The sequence below is a fragment of the Notamacropus eugenii genome, chromosome 2 (assembly GCF_028372415.1).
Source record: "Notamacropus eugenii isolate mMacEug1 chromosome 2, mMacEug1.pri_v2, whole genome shotgun sequence".
Classification (NCBI taxonomy): Eukaryota; Metazoa; Chordata; class Mammalia; order Diprotodontia; family Macropodidae; genus Notamacropus; species Notamacropus eugenii.
Window position 1 is genome coordinate 358,968,171 of NC_092873.1, and position 20,870 is coordinate 358,989,040.

General features: G+C 38.3%; 1 protein-coding gene across 5 annotated transcripts in view; it reads left to right on the forward strand.

Moving 5' to 3' along the window:
- Nucleotides 1-4,120: 4,120 nt before the first annotated feature.
- ATP6V0A1 (ATPase H+ transporting V0 subunit a1) overlaps nt 4,121-20,870 on the forward strand; it is a 57,839-nt gene continuing 41,089 nt past the window's right edge. For 3 of the 5 annotated variants that reach the window (XM_072646531.1, XM_072646527.1, XM_072646529.1), the window contains exons 1-6: nt 4,133-4,332; nt 6,445-6,606; nt 13,293-13,371; nt 14,572-14,669; nt 15,428-15,556; nt 20,462-20,565. In XM_072646531.1, coding sequence (XP_072502632.1) covers nt 6,490-6,606; nt 13,293-13,371; nt 14,572-14,669; nt 15,428-15,556; nt 20,462-20,565 — 527 coding nt within the window. In that variant the 5' untranslated portion in view covers nt 4,133-4,332; nt 6,445-6,489. Of the gene's footprint in view, nt 4,333-6,444; nt 6,607-13,292; nt 13,372-14,571; nt 14,670-15,427; nt 15,557-20,461; nt 20,566-20,870 lie in introns of all 5 variants that reach the window. The other 2 variants (XM_072646528.1, XM_072646530.1) reach the window with 1 other exon arrangement.

Below are 20,870 nucleotides of genomic sequence, written 5' to 3' on the forward strand. Positions count from 1 at the left end.
GAAATTAAAGAAATGCTCATCAATAGGAGAAAGCAAAGCAAATTTTGATATATGAATGTAATGGAATATTATTGTATTATAACAAATGATGAAAGGGATGGGATCAGAGAAACATGGAGAGACTTATATGAACTGATGCAGAATTGAATAGGAACAGAACAGTTTATACAAAGACAATACAGTAAAGAAAATCTATGATCAATTCAATAACCAAGTATGGTTCTAGGGGACTGATGATAAAAATGCTATCCATTTCTGAAAGAGAGGTAATAAACTAGAGGTGCAGAATTAGATATACATTTTTGAGGGGAGAAAAAGGAAATACCAATTAAACTTTATATAATAAACTCTCTTCTCTGTAAACAACAAATTTAATCTTTATCATTAGTTTAAAAAAAGGACTAATGCAAGTTAAAGGGCTTTACAGTTTTCAAAGCACCAACAAATATTAGTTATAATTAAATTTGTCATTTTGTAAAGCTTGTACGGCCCAACCAATATTCTAATTCTCTCTCCTCTAAGGTATTCCTACTCATTAACCATATCTGTTAAGAAGGGAATGTAAGTTTATATTGAGTCCAACAATGAGTTTCATAGAAACTCAAAAAAAAGGGAAGAAAGAAGTATACCAATATTTTGATCAGTCATCATATTCTTAAATTTATGCCTGACTCAGGTTGGTTCGGATGTAGTCTAGGTTCTTGGAAAGTGAGACAATGCTTATTTCTGATGCTGTTTCATAATGGTCAAACTACATGATAATCTAAAACTTTGTGGCAAATTAGCTGAGGCAGAGCTGTTTTACACAAACAGGAAGGAAGTGACATTTATTTTGCAATAGAGAATTTTCTAAGACATTTAAAGCTCTAAACTGAGGGGGAGAGAAGAGAGACAAAAGTATACAGGATGGGGAAGGTAATATTGTCTGAAAACAGAGGAAGAAGACATATTCAAGAAAATTTTATCAGGGACAGAAAGAAAAACTGCCTCCATTGAAAAATTATGAGAATGGAAACCAATTATTGAAGGGTAGACAACTGTAGTGAATGGGGCACTGGACCGGAAGTTAAGAAAGACTTGGATTCAAACTTCACCTTAGAGAGTATTAACCTTTCTGTACCATAGTTTTTCTGTAAAATGAGGGGGCTGGACACAGTGGTTTCTGGAGGCCCTTCCAGCTCTGAAACTGTTCTTACTGCAAGTAACTGCTACTGCATACTAGAAACAGGAGAAAAGACATCTCTCCTCCTTGGTGATGCTGATTCATCTCTCTGGTCTCTAATCTATCCTCAACACTCTCCTTTCATTATTCCTAAAGCAAAGGTCCACCCTTGTCATTCCTCTGTTCAAGAAGTTTCAATTGCCTATTGCCTTCAGGAAAAAATACAATTTCTGTTTGTCACTTAAAGAACATTTAAGGCAAAACTCCCAAGTATAGGGATTAAATTTAATTGGGAAGTGTTTAACGAAATAAATAAAAAATACAACGTACACAGATTAATTCATAGTTTTCTAAATCTACACGGCCTTTCTTTTTGAGTTTGAAAAGTCTGTTCTACGTTAGAGCTGCACTACCCTTTTTACTCTTCCCGGTGTGTGATACGGGTCTTGAGATCCCCGAAAATAACTGATCAGAGACTTAAGAAAGATAAAAAGGAGTTTATTGCTTTCTCATGAGAAAGGGTAACCCCCCCATCACTCTAATAGCGTCGGCCAGGGAATACAAGGAAGTACAGAAAGCAAGGTCTCTTATACCCTAACGGGAGCTCCCCTCCCTAATTCTCTTCCCCTTTGGCTGGGCTTTAAGGAGAACAATCTATTCACGGAAATCTTCCCCAGCAACAAAGAACACACAAATCTGATGGGAACTTTTGCAGGGGTAAGCAGTTTAGGCTGGGGGGATAGGGCATATGTTATTCTTTTTTTCTACTACCTGCCTGAAACAAGGTAAGGTTGAAGGGAGAGTCAGGCACAGTACAAGATATATTACAAAGCACGCTTCTCTACAAGGCTAGCTGCAGATGTAGTTTTTCAAGGGACTATGTTTCAACAGTACAAGAAACAATTAACCTCTTGAGAAGGCTTGACTTTTGAGAGATCATCTCTCACACCAGGACACAATATGACATTTCCTACCTCTGTTCTTCTGTGCATAAGCTGTTCCCTCTCCCCTTTTAAGAATCATTCAGGTGCCACCTCCTGAGGCCTTTCCTGATTCCTCTGTTTCTTACTGCTCAATCAGTGTCCCATGTCAACTGCTACCAGATACTACTCCTTATACAAGGTTCTTTTTACTATACCACCCTCCACAGCATTCAGGCAACAAACTTCCACTCAACCAGCAAATACAATGACTTTCTATTTTATCTGTCTGTCTACAGGGTGTTTTACTCCAGGTATCCTATAATCTCCTTGAAGGCAGGGATGGTTTTGTGTTTATCTTAGTAACTCTAGCACCTAGCAGAATGCCTGTAACATAGTAGAACATTAATGTTTGTTGAACTGAATTATCAAGGATACATGTGTAACTAAAGAAGGGCATAGGCTGGTTATATAAAATGAACAAAGGATAATTATGGCCAGGCCAAGGGTTGCACTGGCATTTTATGAAATAGTTAAAGCAGTAGATGGCCTCTACCTAGGTCATTGGATTGATTCTCTCCTAAAGGTTTATGGACTCCTCCATGAACAAGAATTGCAAAGAATGAGAAAGTATGGATGATTTGCCATCTAAAAGGGTGGAATAACTGTATCTGGGGATCAAAGATGTTTCAAGTCCTTATTTAATGGCACTATGCTGGGGAAACAAAGGCAAAAATAGTCCCTTCCTCTCATAAGTCTACATTTAACTGGGTGGACTCAAACATGTACAAGTTAAACAACATAAACTATATACCAAGTAATTTCAAGGAGAAATTGATAATTGATAGGATCAGGGAAGGCTTCAGAGTAAGTGATATCTGAGGAAAGCCAGAATACTATCACTTGAACTTTAAAGGTACAGAAGGATTGAATATCCTATAAGGGAAAATCAAGCAGGCCAGTTTGACTGGAATAATGAGCACATGAAGGGGAAATATTATAATAAAAGTAGAAAGCTAGGCTTAAGGGAATGGAATCCAGATTATAAATTTAGCCTGAAACGCCACACTGAGGATCTTTTCTTTTATCCTAGAGGAAAAAGGGAGCCATTGAAGATTTTTGAGGAAACAGAGAAGCACATGACATGGTGTTTTGAGTCAGGACAACTAAAGCAAGGTTATTCTGTGGGGGTAACTGGAGATTTATAGCTTTCCAGTTCCTCAAAGGCATCCTGCTGCTACCTGGGGGAGAAAACAACTCCCTCCCCGCACCTAAATGTCACCTGCTTTCAGCCACCCACTGAGATGGAAGAAACCAGTTCTGCTCGCTTTTCCACATGTGGCTCTGGTTTTGACAAACCACCCTGGAAGGCTTTCCAACATCCACGGTGAAATGGTCCCGTAAGCAGCCGCCTCAAAAATGGAAAATGACTGACTGTATGCGGCTTATAATATTGTGGCCTTTCCTTTTTCATTCTCTGTGACCCAAGGTAAGCAGATTCTGCTCTGAAGCAACTATCCAGGAGGTGGATGAGAGAAGTGAGGCAGGTACCTGGCGCGGGTCTGTTCTCACCAGGAGGGGAAGACCCGAGTTCTAATCCTGTCTTGGGCTGATTACTTCCGTCTCCAGGCTTCCTGGTTTTCCCGGGCCTGGGCTGGAAGGCCTCCAAGGCCTCATAGTCCTTAGGCCAGCTCCAGCGCCCATCCCAGCGCAAGAGGCCACCCTCCTGCCCAGGCAGGTGACTTAGGGCCAAGGTGCTAGCTGACCGCTTGACCCTCGAGGCTGTGTCCTGGCGGGTGGAAGCCTCGTGACTGTGTAGACAGATGGAGGTGGGGCACGTGAAGTGACTTCGACAATGGCTCCTTCAAAGCCCAACCCAGCCTTTCCCTTCAAGGACCCCCTTATCCCATCCTCCTCCTTCTCCTCAAGCGAGTAAACAAAATGGTTGCAAGCCTCGAGGGGCTGCGGCAAAGCGCGGGCACATGACCCTGCACTGCGGCAGCCTCGGCCTCAGCCTCGCCGCGTCCTATTGGCCAGCGGAAAGGAGACACTGCGGCGGAGGCGAGGAGAGGGGCGGGGTCTGCTGTGGTGACGCAGCACGCCCACGCACGCACGGGGGAGGCGGAGGGGGGAGGGCTGTCTAACCAGAGCTGCTGAATCGGCTAGGTGATTCTGCGGTAGCTGCGGCAACGGGGGCCGCGGTTGCGGCGTCTGGAAGGAAGCGACCGCGGGGGACAGCGGTGGCTGCAGGTAAAATGGCGGTGGAAAGGCGGCCTCCGAGTGAGGCTGAGTGGGGGGCCCTCCTCTCGCCGCCTCGGCAGCCGGGGGGATGGGGCTGACAGGCCGTGGGGTGGGGGGAGGGGTCGAGGAAGTGAGGCTGAGAACCCCCTCGGACCCACTGCGGTCTTTCGGGGTCCAGGGCTAACGAGAGGGCGGAAGGGGCTTGGAGAGGCCGAGGAATGATGGTGGGGCTCTGACTGGCCGCCCCACCTTGCCAACCTCTCCCCACTATGTTTCCCATTCTCTGCCCTTTCACCCTTTTCTCCCCCCTCTCTCTCCTTATTCCTTGGTTCCCTCCCCCCCCTCCCCAACCTAAGGAGACCGAGATGGTGTCATAGGGAACGTCATTTCTGTTCCCACCCTTAAGGACAGAAGACGAGGCAGGCAAATTAATTTTCCGAACTATATTCACACAAAATCCCTTGTCCTCTTCCTCTCAACCTCCAAATAGCTAGGGGAAGAACCCAGAGAAACGAAGCCCTGTTGACAGGTGCTTGATGGATTCAGGAGACACCCCTCTAGCACCTTCCTTCCCTCCCCTCCCCCTCCCCGTCCCCGCCCAAGACTCTTCTTGGAGTCTGGTTGACTGACTGACTGCATTGGGAAAGGGCCGACCTGGGGTGACTAGTACTTGTCAAAATGGGAGAGGGAGGCACCTGGACTCAATTCCTCTGGTGAGCTCAATCCCGCTTCAGGTAGGCCGCGGAGATAGTTTTACAACCGGGTGTGTTTAGAGGTTTAAGAATCCAGGACCCTTTAGAGTGTATGGGAAGGGGAGGAGGCACAGAGAGGAGAGAAAATGACCAACAACCAGTTCTCCTTGGAGGATAAGTCAGACTAAAGTTACAGAAATGGGAGATGGGATGACAAATGTGAAGAACTTTCTTGAGAACTCTTACAGAAAATGTATGTCTAGGCTATTTCAGAGTGTCTCCAACATCAAAATGACAAAACACCTGGAAATATTTTTCTGATAAGATATTCAGGTATGTTCTTAATGGTTTCTTCAAGAAAGTATAACTCCCTTCAGTACTATTTTCAAAATAGAATAGGGAAGTAATCATGAGATTTTAAAATGTTGCATATTAGGCTGAAGTACCCCCACACTATGTGGCTACAGTCATTGTTAGGAAATTTTAAAAATAGCTATTTCAGGACCACTGATAGCTCCAGTTGTCTTTGATACCTCCTAATCTGAAACCTGCATAAAAAACCAAAACCTTCCTTGAATTGTAAGGTAGTCTGACAGATGGCAGAATATGTAAAGAGAAATAAAACGACTTTAGACTGCTCCATTGGGAGTATGGGGAACTTGAACCATTTGTTCCAATAAAGATGCATTTTCATTAATCTGTCTGCTCCAGTTTAGGCATGGCTCTTCAAAGTGATTCTCTCGAACCTGCAAGTTGGTTCTTTTTTGTAGTTAGTGATTTAAGCACATGACCTCCTTAAAAAAAGAAAAAGGTGTGCCTTATCTAGGTGTCCCTATGTCTGAGGGTACAGATGATAATTTTCTTTTTTTTTTTTGAGAGTTTATTAGAGTAGAACCTTTAACCTCTACTTCAACACAACCATTGTTTTGGGAAACATAAAGATCTTTGTTAATCAAGGTAGGCATTATTAGCAAAGTATAGGGGAAAAACTACCAATTTCGTTTGGTCATTGGAATGAAGATGTCTTTCTGCTTTGGTTATAATCCACAGTTGAAATGAGATTTAGGTACTGTGACACAATATGATTGAGAGTATAATATTTCTATTGATGTACTTAAAGAACAGTTTGTAGAGGTAGCATTCAGTAGCTCTAAGCTAGATGCATCCTTCTGGTGTTATATTATTATTCACAAGACTTTGCCATTTGATCCTGATGTTGGCTATACAGGAAGTGACATTTGTACAGCACAGGTTTCTATAACTGTCTCTGTTCCTTCTTCTTTTCTGGCTTTTGAGACAGGATATAAAAACAGATGTTGTAACAGAGTGAGGAGGAAAGAAGGGAACAAAGCAATAGTAATTGTGCTGGGCTAGTTTGTGCTCCTTGCTTTAGTAATTTCCAGGACAATGTTCTGTTTTTCTCTTTCAGGTCAACAAAACTCAGTTACTTAGTTGCTGAAACTTCCCTGCCAATATGGGGGAGCTTTTCCGAAGTGAAGAGATGACATTGGCACAGCTTTTCCTACAATCTGAAGCTGCTTATTGTTGTGTCAGTGAATTGGGAGAACTTGGGAAGGTTCAGTTCCGGGATGTAAGTACTTCTGGGCTTACTAAGTCTGTTTATTGAAGTCCTGTATTCACTAAAGTCCTGTATTTACTAAATCAAACCTTTGAGCTAGAACCCAGGGATCATGTAGTCCAATCTTGTCATTTCATAGCCAGTCAACTGACTGATTATTGTTGTTTATCTTATATAGTGAATGTAAGGTCTTTCGATCATTCAACACATTGTTATATTAAGTACTTAACTACGTGTCCATCGTGCTAAATGTTAAGATTACAAAGACAGAAAATGAAGTAATCACTACTCTCAAGGAATACTGCTCCCTTCTTTTGAGGGAGAAGTGTATGTATATATACACATCTGTATGTATGCATTTACATACATATATATGTATATATACAGAATAAATAAAAAATTAATCAAAGATAGAATGTAGAGGATATATTACTAAAACTAGGAGTAATATTTGGCAGAAAACTTTACCAAGAGGATTTCAAACTGAAATTTAAGAGGATGGGAGGATGGATACCTCGATAAAAAGTATAAAAAAAATATGCTGTAGAGCAGAAGTCTCAAAGGTTTGCTAGACTTGGCAGATTGGAACTCACACAATTAGTGAACTCCTTTCTCTAGAAATCTTCAACCTGAGAGTGATAATGTAGAGAAAATACTTGATTTGAATGGGAGGTTAAACCTAATGATCTCTCAGGTCCATGCTAGCTATAAGATTCTGTGACCTTCTAGGTATCTAGAAAAGCACTGTCCTTTTTGCTTTGGTATGGTGCTCAAGGCTATTGTCATATCCAAACTTTTCTCTTCAGTTACTACCTGAACTCTATCCAAGTCATTTACTTTTGTACTCTGTCTGCAGAGTTGAGAAAAGATTCAAAGGGTAAAAAAAAAAAAATAATAATACTGCCTATAGAACCAGATCTATCCACAGTCTTGATCGGTTTCCCCATGAACATTTATAGATTTTTAAAAAAAAAAACCCCAGTATTAAGGTTATATTTTGTGGTTGTGGAATGAAACTGACCCAAATAGGGTTGATCTTAGCTTCATTAAAAGTAAGAATTAACTATTTTTCTACCTGACACAGACTCCAACAAAGTATCAAGCCATAATTATTTTAATTCTTCCATACAAGATGTTTTTTCACTTCAGTTTTGTAGGTGAGGCAGCTAGCTATAGAGGATATATGTAAGTACTATTGAGCACTTAGAAGTGCTACAGTAGGTGCCACAAGAGAATATAAGAGAAATTGGATGATTATGCCCTCAAGAGCAAGAAATCATGCCCCAATAAGTTTATAACCTAGTCACAAAGAAAGGAAATACACACCTAAAATTACACAGTGCAAAACAATACAGACCTATTTAGCTAAATACTGGGGCTACATTAGCATATAAGAATAATCAAAATGAAGTAAGGTTAATCATGATAGACTTTAAGCTATAAGAAGTCTCCCATATTCCACCTGAGCTAAATAACCAATAAGTAAATCTTGTCACTTTTTTTAACTCTTCATTTTTGTTTTTTTTGACCTGCCAATAGCATTTAGTAAAATCTTTCTTGACTTGTCAATAGCATTTGAAAATTCTATTTGGTTTTTACAACAGGAAGTTTTCTTTTCACCTCTCTGGCTGTATTTCTATATCTATTACTAACTCTTTTCCTTTCTTTCCCAGGCTAAATGGGGACTTTTCCCAGGTTTTCTCATTTTCCTATACATACTCTCAGTGATCTTATTGACACCCATGGCTTTAGCTATCTTCTATTTATGGTTGACTCCCAAGTTCCATTCTTACATTTTTGTTTGATTGTCATTTCTACTTGGATGTCCCAGTGCCACCTTACCTCATTCATACTCAGCCTATCTAAAACTGAACTATTTTCTCCTTCTCAAACAAGTTTATAGTCCTTACTTCTCTAATAGATGCTAACAATGCTACCATTCTCCCAGTTACCTAGGTTCAAACCATTTTCAGCCCCACCCTCTCTGTGATTTCCTCACCTATCATCATTCCTGGTCCTGTGGAGTTGTCTTTCATATTCTTTCCTAATCACAGCTTTGTTTCTCACTATTAACCCTCCTCTGAGAGATTACAGTAGCCTCTTAACTGCTCTGTCTACCTCCAATCTCTTCCCTTACCAGTTCATCCTTAATATTTCTGCGTTACTGCTTTGATCATGTTACTCCCTTGTACATAAATCTTGAATGACTCCCCTTTGCCTACCAAAAGAAGTCCTGGCATTCAAAGTCTTTAACAGTCTCACTCCAATCTACCTTTCTAGTCATTATTTTTTTTTTCTCTTTTTAAAAAAATTTCATTTATTTAATTTTGGTTTTCAACATTCACTTCCCTAAGCTTTTGAGTTTAAAATTTTCTCCATTTCCCTCCTCTCCCCCCTTCCCAAGTACTGATAAAGACTCTACATCTGCATTCCCATCAAACATATTTTCACATATATGTCATGTTGTAAAGAAGTTATTAGATGCATGAGAGAAACCATGAGAAAGAAAAAAACAAAACAACAACAACAAAAGAGAGAGAGAGCAAATAGTCTGCTTCGGTCTGCATTCAGACTCTATAGTTCTTTCTCTGGATGTGGATGGCAATTTCTCTAGCCATTATTTTCACCTACATGCCTACATTTATCTTACTGTCCAATCAAATCAGATTATTTACTCTTCTCTGCCTAAATCTTATGCTTTTCTATCTCTGTGTCTTTTCTATCCCCTCTACCAAGAATATTCTCATTCTTCTTCCCCCACCCCATCTTTTACCTGTCAAAATTCTACATATCCTTAAGTGCCTAAATCAGCCTGCCAGTAACATTTTACATGAGGCCTTCCCTGATAACTGCGATCAAAGAAAAATCTCTTCTTCCTCTACATTTAGCACTCCTTTGTATCATTCCTTTTCTTGAAGAGAATTTTATTAATATCTTTTGTTTTCACATCAGATTTCTCTCTATATATCCCCTTCTCTCCCAGACAGCCATCCTTTATCATAAAGATTAAAGAAAGATAAGAGGAAAAAAGTCAGGCAACACTGATTCATGTGTCAAAAAAATCTGAAGTCATACTCAGTGTTCTACATCCATGAAATCCCTCCACTTCTATAAAGAGATATTTTCTTCTAGCTCTTCCTCGGGCTGAAGTTTATACTTTCTACTTTCACAACATTTATTTATGCTGTAGTGGTTGTTCTTTCCTTGTGTATTGTTGTAGCCATTGTTGTTTTCCTGGCTCTAATTACTTCATTTTTCATCAGTTCATATGTGTTCCCATTCTTTTTTGTATTCATCATGTTTGTTGTTTCTTACAGTACAGTAACTTTCTATTATATCCATCTACCACAGTTTGTTTAGTCATTCTCCAGTTGATGGGCATCCGCTTTGTTTTCAGTTCTTTGCTACCGCCTAAAGTGCTGCTATAGATATTTAGGTGTACGTGGAAACTTTCTTTTTGTCGTTAACTTCCTGGGCATATATGCCTGACAGTGGAATATTTGGGCCAAAGGATACGAACATTTTAATTCCTTTATTTGTATAAATCCAAATTGCTTTCAGTAAGGTTGTTCTAATTTGCAGCTTCACCAATAATGCATTAGCATGCTTGTCTTTGCACAACTCCTCTGTTTTTTATTATTCTTATCTTTTGCCACTTTGAACAATTTTCTGGATCTGGGGGAAAACCTTAGGGTTGTTTTGATTTGCATTTCTCTTATTATTAGTGATTTAGCACATTCTCATTGTGCACTTTCCTCCTTACCTTTTATTGTAGTTATTTTTATAAAAGTCTTTTTCTTCTTTACCATAGTAAAGTCTAAGGAAGACAATGTTTTATTTATATCTTCATATCTGATTATCTTAGTGTACACAGTATAGCATGTATAATAAGCACTCAATAATTGAAATGATCTTTTTTTAGTTTTCATTTGAATTCAGTAAACAAATTTATTAAGTACTTATTACTGTGTTAAACTCACTTTGGATACAAATAGGAAAAAGAAACAAACAGTCCTTGCTTTTGAAAAGCTTATATGCTACCAGGTAACAATTTATCAGTTTTTTCCTCTCTACAGCATTTGACCACGTTGACCATGACCTCATCTTTGATTCTTTCCTCCCTTGGCTTTGATATTATACTCATAGTTTCTCCTACATCCCTTTCTCCTTTGCTAGTTCTTCATCCCACCCCCGTATAACATAGATGGCCTCCTGGGGTTCTCTCCTTAGCTGTCTTTTTTTGTAACACTCTTCCTTGGCTATCTCATCCATTTCCATAGCTCCAATTATCAGCCCTATGACTTCCAAATCTATAAATGCAGCTCAGACCTTTCCTCAGACCTCCAACTCCCATGGATCTTTAACTCCTTCAAGATGTCCAGGTAATATCTTAAACTTAACCTATCTAAAACTGAACTAACTCATCTTCCCTCCCAGAGCCTCCCCACTTCAGCTTCTTAACCTTAGTGTCCTATAGTTGTTGACTGAACCATTTCTACAGTGAATTCCCAGTAACTACTTAAAAACTTGAAGGTCATTTGACTTTGACTCTTCTACTTCTTAAGTCCCTAGGGCCAATCAGTTACCAGTCCTGACCACAAGGTTCCAACATCCCTGTTCTCACAAGCTACATTATTATCCCTTTTCATATAAACCATTTTGTTGCAAAACTAATTATCATCCTCCATTCTTATCTTTCTCTTCTTTCTCACTGATGTGCCTTTGTTCATGGCTAAAATTAACTCCACCTCATTAAACTAAATTTCTGCCTTTTGAAATCCCTGACCTTCTATAAGGCAAACTTAGGTGCTAACTTTTCCATGAAACCTCCCCAGATTGTTTTCCATCCAGACTCTCCTCTCTTTATATAGCACATTATCTACACCTATCCTTTTCACTGATTTTTTTCACTATTTTTTTTAGAATTATTTGAATTTATGTCTTATCCCCTCTTCACCCTTTCAGACTGTAAGCTTCTTGAAGGCAGGAAAAACTATCCTTTTTTTCATCTTAGTATCCCCAGTATCTAGTACATAGTAAGGACTTACATGTTTGTAGGATTGAATTTTTCTGATACTTAAATGTTTGTCAGATGAAATAACCTCTCCACTTGGAAGTTTTTAAGCCACTGGGATAAGAAAATGGGCTTTTCAAGTCTGGTACCCCACTATTTAAAGTTTCATTTCCTCCCTAGATGCCTTCCCAACACTGGCTGCACTTTTACTCCTCTTCCCCATTGGTTGAGGTTGGGAGAGTTAGAATAATCTTTGCTCCCTGTTGCCATTCCCAGGTCCTCCTACTACCATTACACAGTAACTTTTCCTCCTGGTACCTGTTGTCTGTCAACCTCCAGGATGCTTCCCTTCTTTCCTCAATGAATTTAGTGCCTGACTCACAGTCTTTCTCTCCTCACCAACTTCTTCCCTCACATAAGGAGTTTTCAGCATGTATACTGATATTTCTTCAATAATTTAACTTCGAAATTCCTCAACTTACTCATTTCCCTCCACCCCCACGTCAGCTACACACAAAAATGATCATACCCTTGATCTTGCTGTTACCCACAAGTGCACTACTCCATGTTTATTAACTTGGAAATTCCCTTATATGATCATGATCTATTGGCATACCACCTCTCTTTTTGCCTTTCCAAACCAAAGCCAGTTCTTTGTCCATACCATGACCTCCAATCCCTCTACCCCTCAGTTTTCCTGGGGTGTCACCTCTCTTTTCTATCTTGACCCCTTGTTGAACCAGTTCAACTCTACATTGTCCTTTTTTCTTGTTAAGTCCCTTGCCTCCTTATCATATTTCCAGTCTTATTCTCCTAAGCCTTAGTCTTGGATCACTCTCACCATCCCTCCACTTTCACTCCTACACACATTTAGCAGCAGTGTGTAGGAGAGAGGAGAAAATCATGAAACTGCTGACTAGGTCCCCTGCAGATTTGTTACAAAACCTCACCTGGGCTCTCACTGCTGCCAGGAAATCCTCTGATACCTCCCTAATTAACTGGAATTCCCACTTAGCACAGCATTGCTTCCCAACCTTTTTTCCTCTCCTTATATCTCCCATGGTACCTACTTTATTTTTGGGTTTTTGCTACCACAAAAACTGAAAAAATATGAACATTTTAATGATTTTTCTCAAATAATTCCAAATAATTTTCCAGAGTAATTAGACCAATTCACACCTCCACTAATAGTATATGAGTGTGTCTTATCTTCCCACTGCATCTCCAACTGACTCCTTCTGCCTTTAATCATCTTTGCCGATTTCATAAGTGTGAAGAGAAATCTCATTTGCATTTCTCTTTATATCAGTGGTTTCCTCCCATTGTTTCTACACAAGAGGAAATAAAGGAAAGGAAAAGAAACCTAGTTTAAATTAGTGGACTACATTTTTATGGTCATTGTGACCTTTGAATTGGAAGATGGTAGGCTAGGTAAAACATTACATGGCATCAGGTTTTTTTTTCCCCACATTGCTGCAGTGAGGAAAGATGATTTTTATCTTTAATTATTATGACTGGCCCCAGTGTTTCATATGTTTTAGTAGAAGATCTTAATTGGTAAATGTACTATCATGGCTCAAAATGAGGTTTTCATTTTTCCAGGATATGTACCACTTGAAAAGTTGGGGGCAACATGTGAAATATTTGACAGTTTACTTCTCTTGTTTTATATTCTTGTTTTTAGTTAAATCCAGATGTGAATGTATTCCAACGAAAATTTGTCAATGAAGTTCGGAGATGTGAAGAAATGGATCGTAAACTCCGTATGTGTCATCTTAGCTTGTCTTAACAATTCTTTAAATGAATTATTTTATCTTTAAAAAATAGTTTGGTATAACAGAAGAAGACATTAGCCCCTCCCACCTCAAAAAAGAAATTCTTATCTACTTTCTTGAGTATCATATTTAGAATATATTTGTGTTCCATTATATATGGAAAGTATGTGTGTTCTTTAATAGAAACCATGCTTCTTAGAGTATAACACTGAACTTAAATACTGCTAAGCTACTTTGCCATTGTGCAGAGGATGATATAGAAGTATCAGATAAGTCTAAGATTGTCAGGAATTCTATAAATTTAACCCCATATTCTACAGTCATTTATTGGACAAAGTTTACCATTAATTTAGTAGGGTATCGTTTTAGTATTAGTTTATTGCTTTTCTTGTCTGCTACTCTGTCTATTCATGCTCCATCCTTAAATTTCAGTAGCATCTCTCAAAACTGAATGAACATTGCTTTTATTTTGATTTTTTAATTGTGTTTTTTTTTAACAGTCTTTTTTTTCTTTTGGTCTGCTGTTTAAATGTATATAACTGACCAACTTAATTTTCAAATTGATTGATACTCTTTCCATAGGGATCTGTTTTACTGCCATATATATTAAGTACTATATTGCAGGAAACATCTTACATTTAGGTGAGATTCACACAAGTCAGTAATAGCTTACATTTACCACTGGAAAGCACTTTCCTCATATCAGCCCTTAGAATTAGTTCATACAAGTATTATTATTTTCATTTATAGTGAAGAAACTGAAATTCAGAGGCTTTGGCTTGCCTATAGTTACACCACCAATAAAGTGTACAGTACTTGGGAACAGGTTTACTAACACCATGTTCAGTGTTCTTTTTATTCTACTTAGAGGTTCAGTCTTATTGATTCTTTTGATGGTTATGATATTTTGTATTTTATATGGATTCTGTTCCACAATAGGTAGAAAATGCATCTGAGGCTATAGCATGTGGATTAAATACCTGTAGTGGTTAAAGAAAATTGGCTGTGCTGCAGTGGAGCTTTTGTAGCAGGAGAAGAATGTGAAGAAGAAACTGATTTTCATTTCCTACTTCTCCTGAGTCAAAGCATCATTAGAAACTTCTTACAGTCTTTTTGATTTGTGCATAAATATTACCTATGCCAGTCATATGCAGATGGGCAACAAATGTTCTGATTTTGTCATTTTAGGGTTTGTTGAGAAGGAGATAAGGAAAGCTAATATCCCTATCATGGACACAGGTGAAAACCCAGAGGTGCCTTTCCCCCGGGACATGATTGACCTAGAGGTAAACAATCTTTTGGGAAGGTTAGTTAAGTTTCTTTTGGCTGTCCACAGGTATTATTGGGGATAGGGCAAAGGAAATCTCAGTCTTTCCTTGTCTGTGTGGTATTTAGATAGTAATCTCCTTGAGGCCAGGGCCTGAGCTGTTTAACTTGATCTATATGGTATCTGATGCAGAATCTAGGTATAGCTAAATAGATATCCATTGATTGATTGAAGTAATGATGTATAAAATACTTATTCCTGTTAAATAACTCTCATTTCCTGTGAACAAACAGCCACAATGTCAGTTAGTGTTAATGATGTACATGTGTAGCTTACTAAGTAGATACACAGTTCTTGCTTTACATAAATTCACATTATAAAAATCCAACTCCTCAGCAGGAGCACAGTGGAAGTGGCAACAATGCGGCTCCAGGCCCCAGGGGTCCTTTGCTCAGTGAGGAGAGTCCAAAGAGCTTCTGAGGGGGCAGGGCCACACAAAGCCCCAAGAGGGGATGGGAAAGGGGAAGGTCTGTGGAAAGGTTCATTTATGTTTATTGAGAACTTTCTGTAGTAAGATATACAGGCCAAGTGAAAGGATTTTATACATCAGTCTTCAGTTAGAGAGAATTACATAATTTGAAATGTTACTATTTTGAGAGTAGATGTAGGACGTCTTTGAACTGACAATGGAGACAATTATTATATAGGACTGAATCCCATTGAACACACAGGGCAAACATACTTACTTTGGTGATAAGATGTCCCTTTTCTTCCTAGGCAAACTTTGAGAAGATTGAAAATGAACTGAAAGAAATCAACACAAACCAGGAAGCTTTGAAGAGAAACTTCCTGGAACTGACGGAATTAAAATTTATACTACGCAAAACTCAGCAGTTTTTTGATGAGGTCAGACTATTGTTTGTTTCTTTGAGCAGCTGATGTTTTACCTGCCACAAGTGGGCCATATTTTATTCTAATGATTATTTTCAGTTGCTGTCTTGAAAGCAGTGCCATTTCTTACACCTCTTTTTAGTTGGAGAAACTTCAAATTATGTTCCATTTTTCATGCAGTACATAGCCAACCATGTGTTTTGGATTTTTTTAAAAAATTTTTTGCAGTTTTTCATATCAAATTGGGATGGGGATATTTAGCATAGTAGTGGGTGCTGTTCCCTGAAAAATGCACATACATATTTTTTAAGGTAAGTATTCAGTTAAAGTTAGGACCAGAAAATAGGGAAAGATTGGCTACAACTTGTATGTAAAACAGGTTAATTTTTCTTAATCCATAACTTTTTACCCTTTACTTGTCTCTCTTCCACCAAAACTTCAATTATTAAATTTTGTGCTGCCTTGGAAAGTGTACAATGATTACACTCATATGTTGAATTTCACAAGTGTTTTTCTTTAGGGTGTGTGAGAACTTGGAATGTCTGAAAGTTTTGAAAAGGGTGTGTTTGTAGTTAACGTGACAACTTCAGTTGATGATTTACTGACTCCAGAATCTCCCAAAAACTTTATTAACTTAAGGGAGAGATGGAAAAAACCCTATGTTAAAAATGTAGGTAACTGGGTTACCAGGTGACAACTTGCTGAAGAAAAAATTGGAAAGAATTCAGAATAAGAATTTTTGAAAGAATTACTAGCCTCCTAATCTGCCCTTTGGGTAGTCTTCACATCCAGTATGTATACTGTTTCTCTGGTAACCTGAAACATGCTTACTGACCTTACCCTGCAGGTCTTCCTGACATAAACTATTTTAGTCACCCTGTTTGTTTGTCTTATCAAAGAGTTTCTTTAGGTGATGTTTCTCTTTTGGACCACCTGTGCCCTGTAAGGAACTTGGCAAAGTATTTAAATTTAGAATTTTAACATCAGCAACTGACATGTTTTGAGCTCATGTATTTTGAGTTCTGCTTTTCACTTCTCTCTTGGAGAGAGAAACTGCCTTTCCAGCACAGAAAGTTTGCTCAAGATGTGATACATTCCTCAGCATAGCAGAGGGTTTTGGCTCAAATCGGGTCTTCTTAATATCATGGAAAAGACTCTGAAACTTAAGTGCCTCTTGTTTCTGTGAGGCAGAGCCTGGTTTTATATTAATTAAGGTTTGGTTTGATCATGCAGCTTGCTCATGGACTTATGAACCTTTGAGGTTGATGATAATTTCTCTCACCAGTCCCACAAATCATTGCATTTTTAAAAGGGTGAGGAATAGTGAGCAAACCTCTCTCCTATTGTTTAAGTCCTTTTGCAACAGGTATGCTTAGTTCATTTAATCTGACTTACCTAATGCCTGGCAAATAGTAAGCACTTAAATATTCATCGGCTTTTCCAGTGTATGGTCACTGCCTTACCAACACTATAAAATAAGGGCAAAAGCTTTGAAACACTGCAAAAAAAGGTCATTAAATCATTTTAATTAAGTGATTTGAGTTCTAAGCATTAAACATAAATCATGGGAAATAGGGGATTCTTAAGTCTTCTTAATAAATTATCAAAAGTGACCCCCTTTTTTTTTCTTAAACTAGCAAAAATAAACAAAAAACTGTCCTTTGTGGAAAGTGCTATTTAGCATGATGTCTTAATTATGGTGAAAATTCTCCAAACACTTTGATAATCTCTCCTTGGTTCTTAGTATTTTCAGAGTAATGAAAGGCATCCTTTTGGTGAGAAGCCACACTGATTGGGCAGATAGTACCTCACCAGTATTTGTAACCAACTCCATTGTGGCACCTGGTCTGTAGTGGCTCAGTCAAAGCTTTCAGTAAGGTCCTTTGCCTGCTATTATCCCACACTAATGAAAAACAAAGACTCGCTGAAGAGAAGACATTTTCTAATGCAGAGACCATAGTTTAAAGAATGCATTAGAAAAAGGGGCTTTATGGGTCCTTGAAAAGTTGATGGGCTTTGAGTGAACCTTGAGATTGCCTCCATATTTGCAAATGGGCAACAGCACTAGCAGATTGGTTTCCCAATTATTTGTGGTATAACAATATTTTACCTTAATGAGCTAAAGAGAAATGGCTAAATCAGGAAATGATTATTCTGCTGTAGGCAATGGTTGCTGTGGAAGAGGGAGAATGAGCATATATTAAATATCTTTATGCTTTATGGTGATTGCAAATTTGATTTAGCCATTTCTTGTCTAGAACATTTAAAATGATCAGTTAATGATAATATCCTTTTCTCAGTCTTCTTGCTTATGAAGAAGAGTTAGAGCTGAAGAGATTTCTCTGAATCTTTTCCCATAAGCACCATAGCACATGAAAGCTTAAAGAAGACTGGAAAAGTAATGGTTAATGGCATGCAGATCTCTGTCTTCCTTCCCCTCTAACTTTTCTTTCCATCTGCTTTCTTTCTTTTTCTTTCCCATCTATCATCACATGGGGTGAATAAGTTAGATGATAAAATGTAATTCATTTCTTTCTCAATGTTGGTGGCAAAGGAAGCATATGTTGTTGGAAATTGAAGGAAATTTAACTGAATGTGCTGCTTATATTATCAAGTGCTGCCATCCCATTGCTGCTGAACTCTTACCATTCTCAGATGTCTCTGTGTTCTTTTTCTGGCTTTGAGAATAGTGGTAAATCAGGTGATTCAGCCTCCAAATATGAGTATGGCATTAGAGATGTAATTAAAGGAACCAGATAGGCTCCAGATTAAAGATCTTAGATTGTCTTAGATGTAGATTTAAAGACTCACAGTTAGTGGTATTGGTCAACCAAATTTTTTTCTGGACATGGTGTTTTATTTTAACTTTTATAGCCATTTGGAGATTTGTGATTATTAAGTGAGAGATGGTGAAAACAGTGACTAGAACATAATCAGATTTTTTTTGTCCCATTTTAGATCCACGATAGGTTGTTTTTATTCCTCAACCTACATAGTGTGTTGGATTAGTACAGTTGCTGAGTAATGTTTTCTATTTCTTCAACTAGAGAAGATTAGATCTGGATGGGTCCTCTCTGAAGGGAGTGGAGAAGCGGAGAGAGTGGTAGTAGAAATAGTATGAGCAACATTCAGTTTCACTGGATTTGACCAAGGGGTGTTGCTGACAGTCTTTTGCAAGGCATGGTTACAATGTTGAACTTTTAAGTTTAAAAAACAAGATACTTCAAAATAAAAAAATATCAGTACCTAGTATTACAGGTCTCTTATTCTTTTTTCATTTTAAAATTATTTTAAAGAAAATTTTCTATTTTATAGCCTTCAGTTGATCAGAATTAAAAACACAAAAGTTCACAGATTTATCATTTGAGTACAAATGACAAATTATATAACCATTATATTGCCCTAACTTTCTAAGTCTCAAGACATTAATTCTGCCTACCAATTAATTTTAACTGTGTAGTTCTCAAAAGATTTCCTTTGCTTTTAGTCCATCTAATATTATCATCTTGTGGACTTTGATTTTTTCCTTCTTAGAATGTCAAATCCATTTTCTATGGTATAGTCATAAGATTTAAAAATTGAGGCTTCCATGCTGCTTATTTAGTGAATTTGAGTGAAAATCAACAAACTTGTGATAAAGCTAATTGTAAAAGGAAAAACCAAATCTCTTTAAAAAAAAAAAAACAAACAAACCCAAACTATTGTGAATTTTTTTAACTCATACCCCCTTCTTCTCACTCTCCTCTGCCAGCCTTTGGGTCAAACAATTTGAGTGGGTATGTGTATTAGTATTTGGTACTATGAGCAGTCAAGACAGATACATAATTTTATTTTAAGGTCAGGTTCTTCTATGTGATAGGAATGAAGAGCTACAAGATCAACTGTATGGAAAGAATGTCTAAGTCTAGGGAGTCTTCATCTATCTTTCCATTTTGTTGTACAAATTGTAATAACAGAATTCATTTTGAGATTGATTGTACCAATCTGTTAGCTGGATGTTGTGGTTCCTTCCGTACTTAACTTTCACGTACTTGATTTGAATCAGTGGTCCTCTCTCAAGTTGTGTGCCCAAGGATCTTCAAAGCTACAAAATGTCCATCAGCCTCTGAACATATCATGGTATCAAAAACTTGATACCTTAGTATAAGGTAGGAAACTTCATTATAAGTTTTTAGTTCTTATTTCTCTCCTAGGGCAGATGTTCTAACAGTAAAAGGTTATTACTGTATTTCAGGACTGCCTTACTGTTTTGTATTCTATCGCTGTCTATGGAAGAAAGACACTTTAAAAAGCATAAGCACAGTGTTCATTGACTCTTCCTAAAGCTCCCTCTAACAAGTGCAGAGGACTTCACTGGTCCTGAAGCTCTTGGACTCTGTTTAACTAACTGGTGATGTTTCTTCTGTTAACATAACAGTGTTTGAGAGAGTAATAGATGCTTCCAAAGGGCAGTGCTTCCCTGTAACCCATGCTTGCCATAGGTAAAATTGTAGGCATGGGAGCAGCAGGAAATACCTCTGCAGCTTGAGAGCATTCCCACATCACTCCCGATCACTCCCCAAAAGTACCTTCACTGCTTCATAGACTGCAAAGGTGTTCTCTGGTGCTTTTATGATTTATTTGGTGGAAATAGAAAAAGAGGGAAAATGGCTTCTGCCGAATAAAAGATTTTTACATGTCACCATCATGTGATATTTTTTTCTTCTTTCCTTATCTCTATAATCATTTCCCCAGATGCCTTGCTGTTACTTCTTGTTTTTCCCTTTGTTCTCTTCCCTTCTTTTCTGTGTGTTGTGTTTATCTTTTTTTGTGTATCTTCTCTTTTTTTCATATTTCTTTTCACACATTCATCTCCTGGTTCCTCGTTCCCTGCATGCCACTAACTATTTTCATTAGATATTAATTGATTTGTGAATTCAGGCTGAATTGCATCATCAGCAGATGGCGGATCCAGACCTGTTGGAGGAGTCATCAACCCTCTTGGACCCAAGTGAGATCGGAAGAGGCACACCCCTACGGCTTGGGTAATTATCATTCTCACCTGTCTGCTCTGCATTTAAGATGTGTTCTTCCCCTTTTTTCTTAGAAAACTTACATTGTAGGGAGTCTGTTTGTTGCAAGAATGGTACTCCATCATGAATCTATTGAGAATTATTCCTGAATCAGCCCGTAGCCCATTTTATGTATTTGCTACATTGGCAGCCTTCTCTTGGTTCCTGTAGTGGGTAAGGCCAGGAATATGACCTTGGCACCTTTCTTACCTATCCATAGCCAGTCTTCTCTGATCCCAGCTGCTGAATCATATAAGAGCTACCCATCCTATAAAATG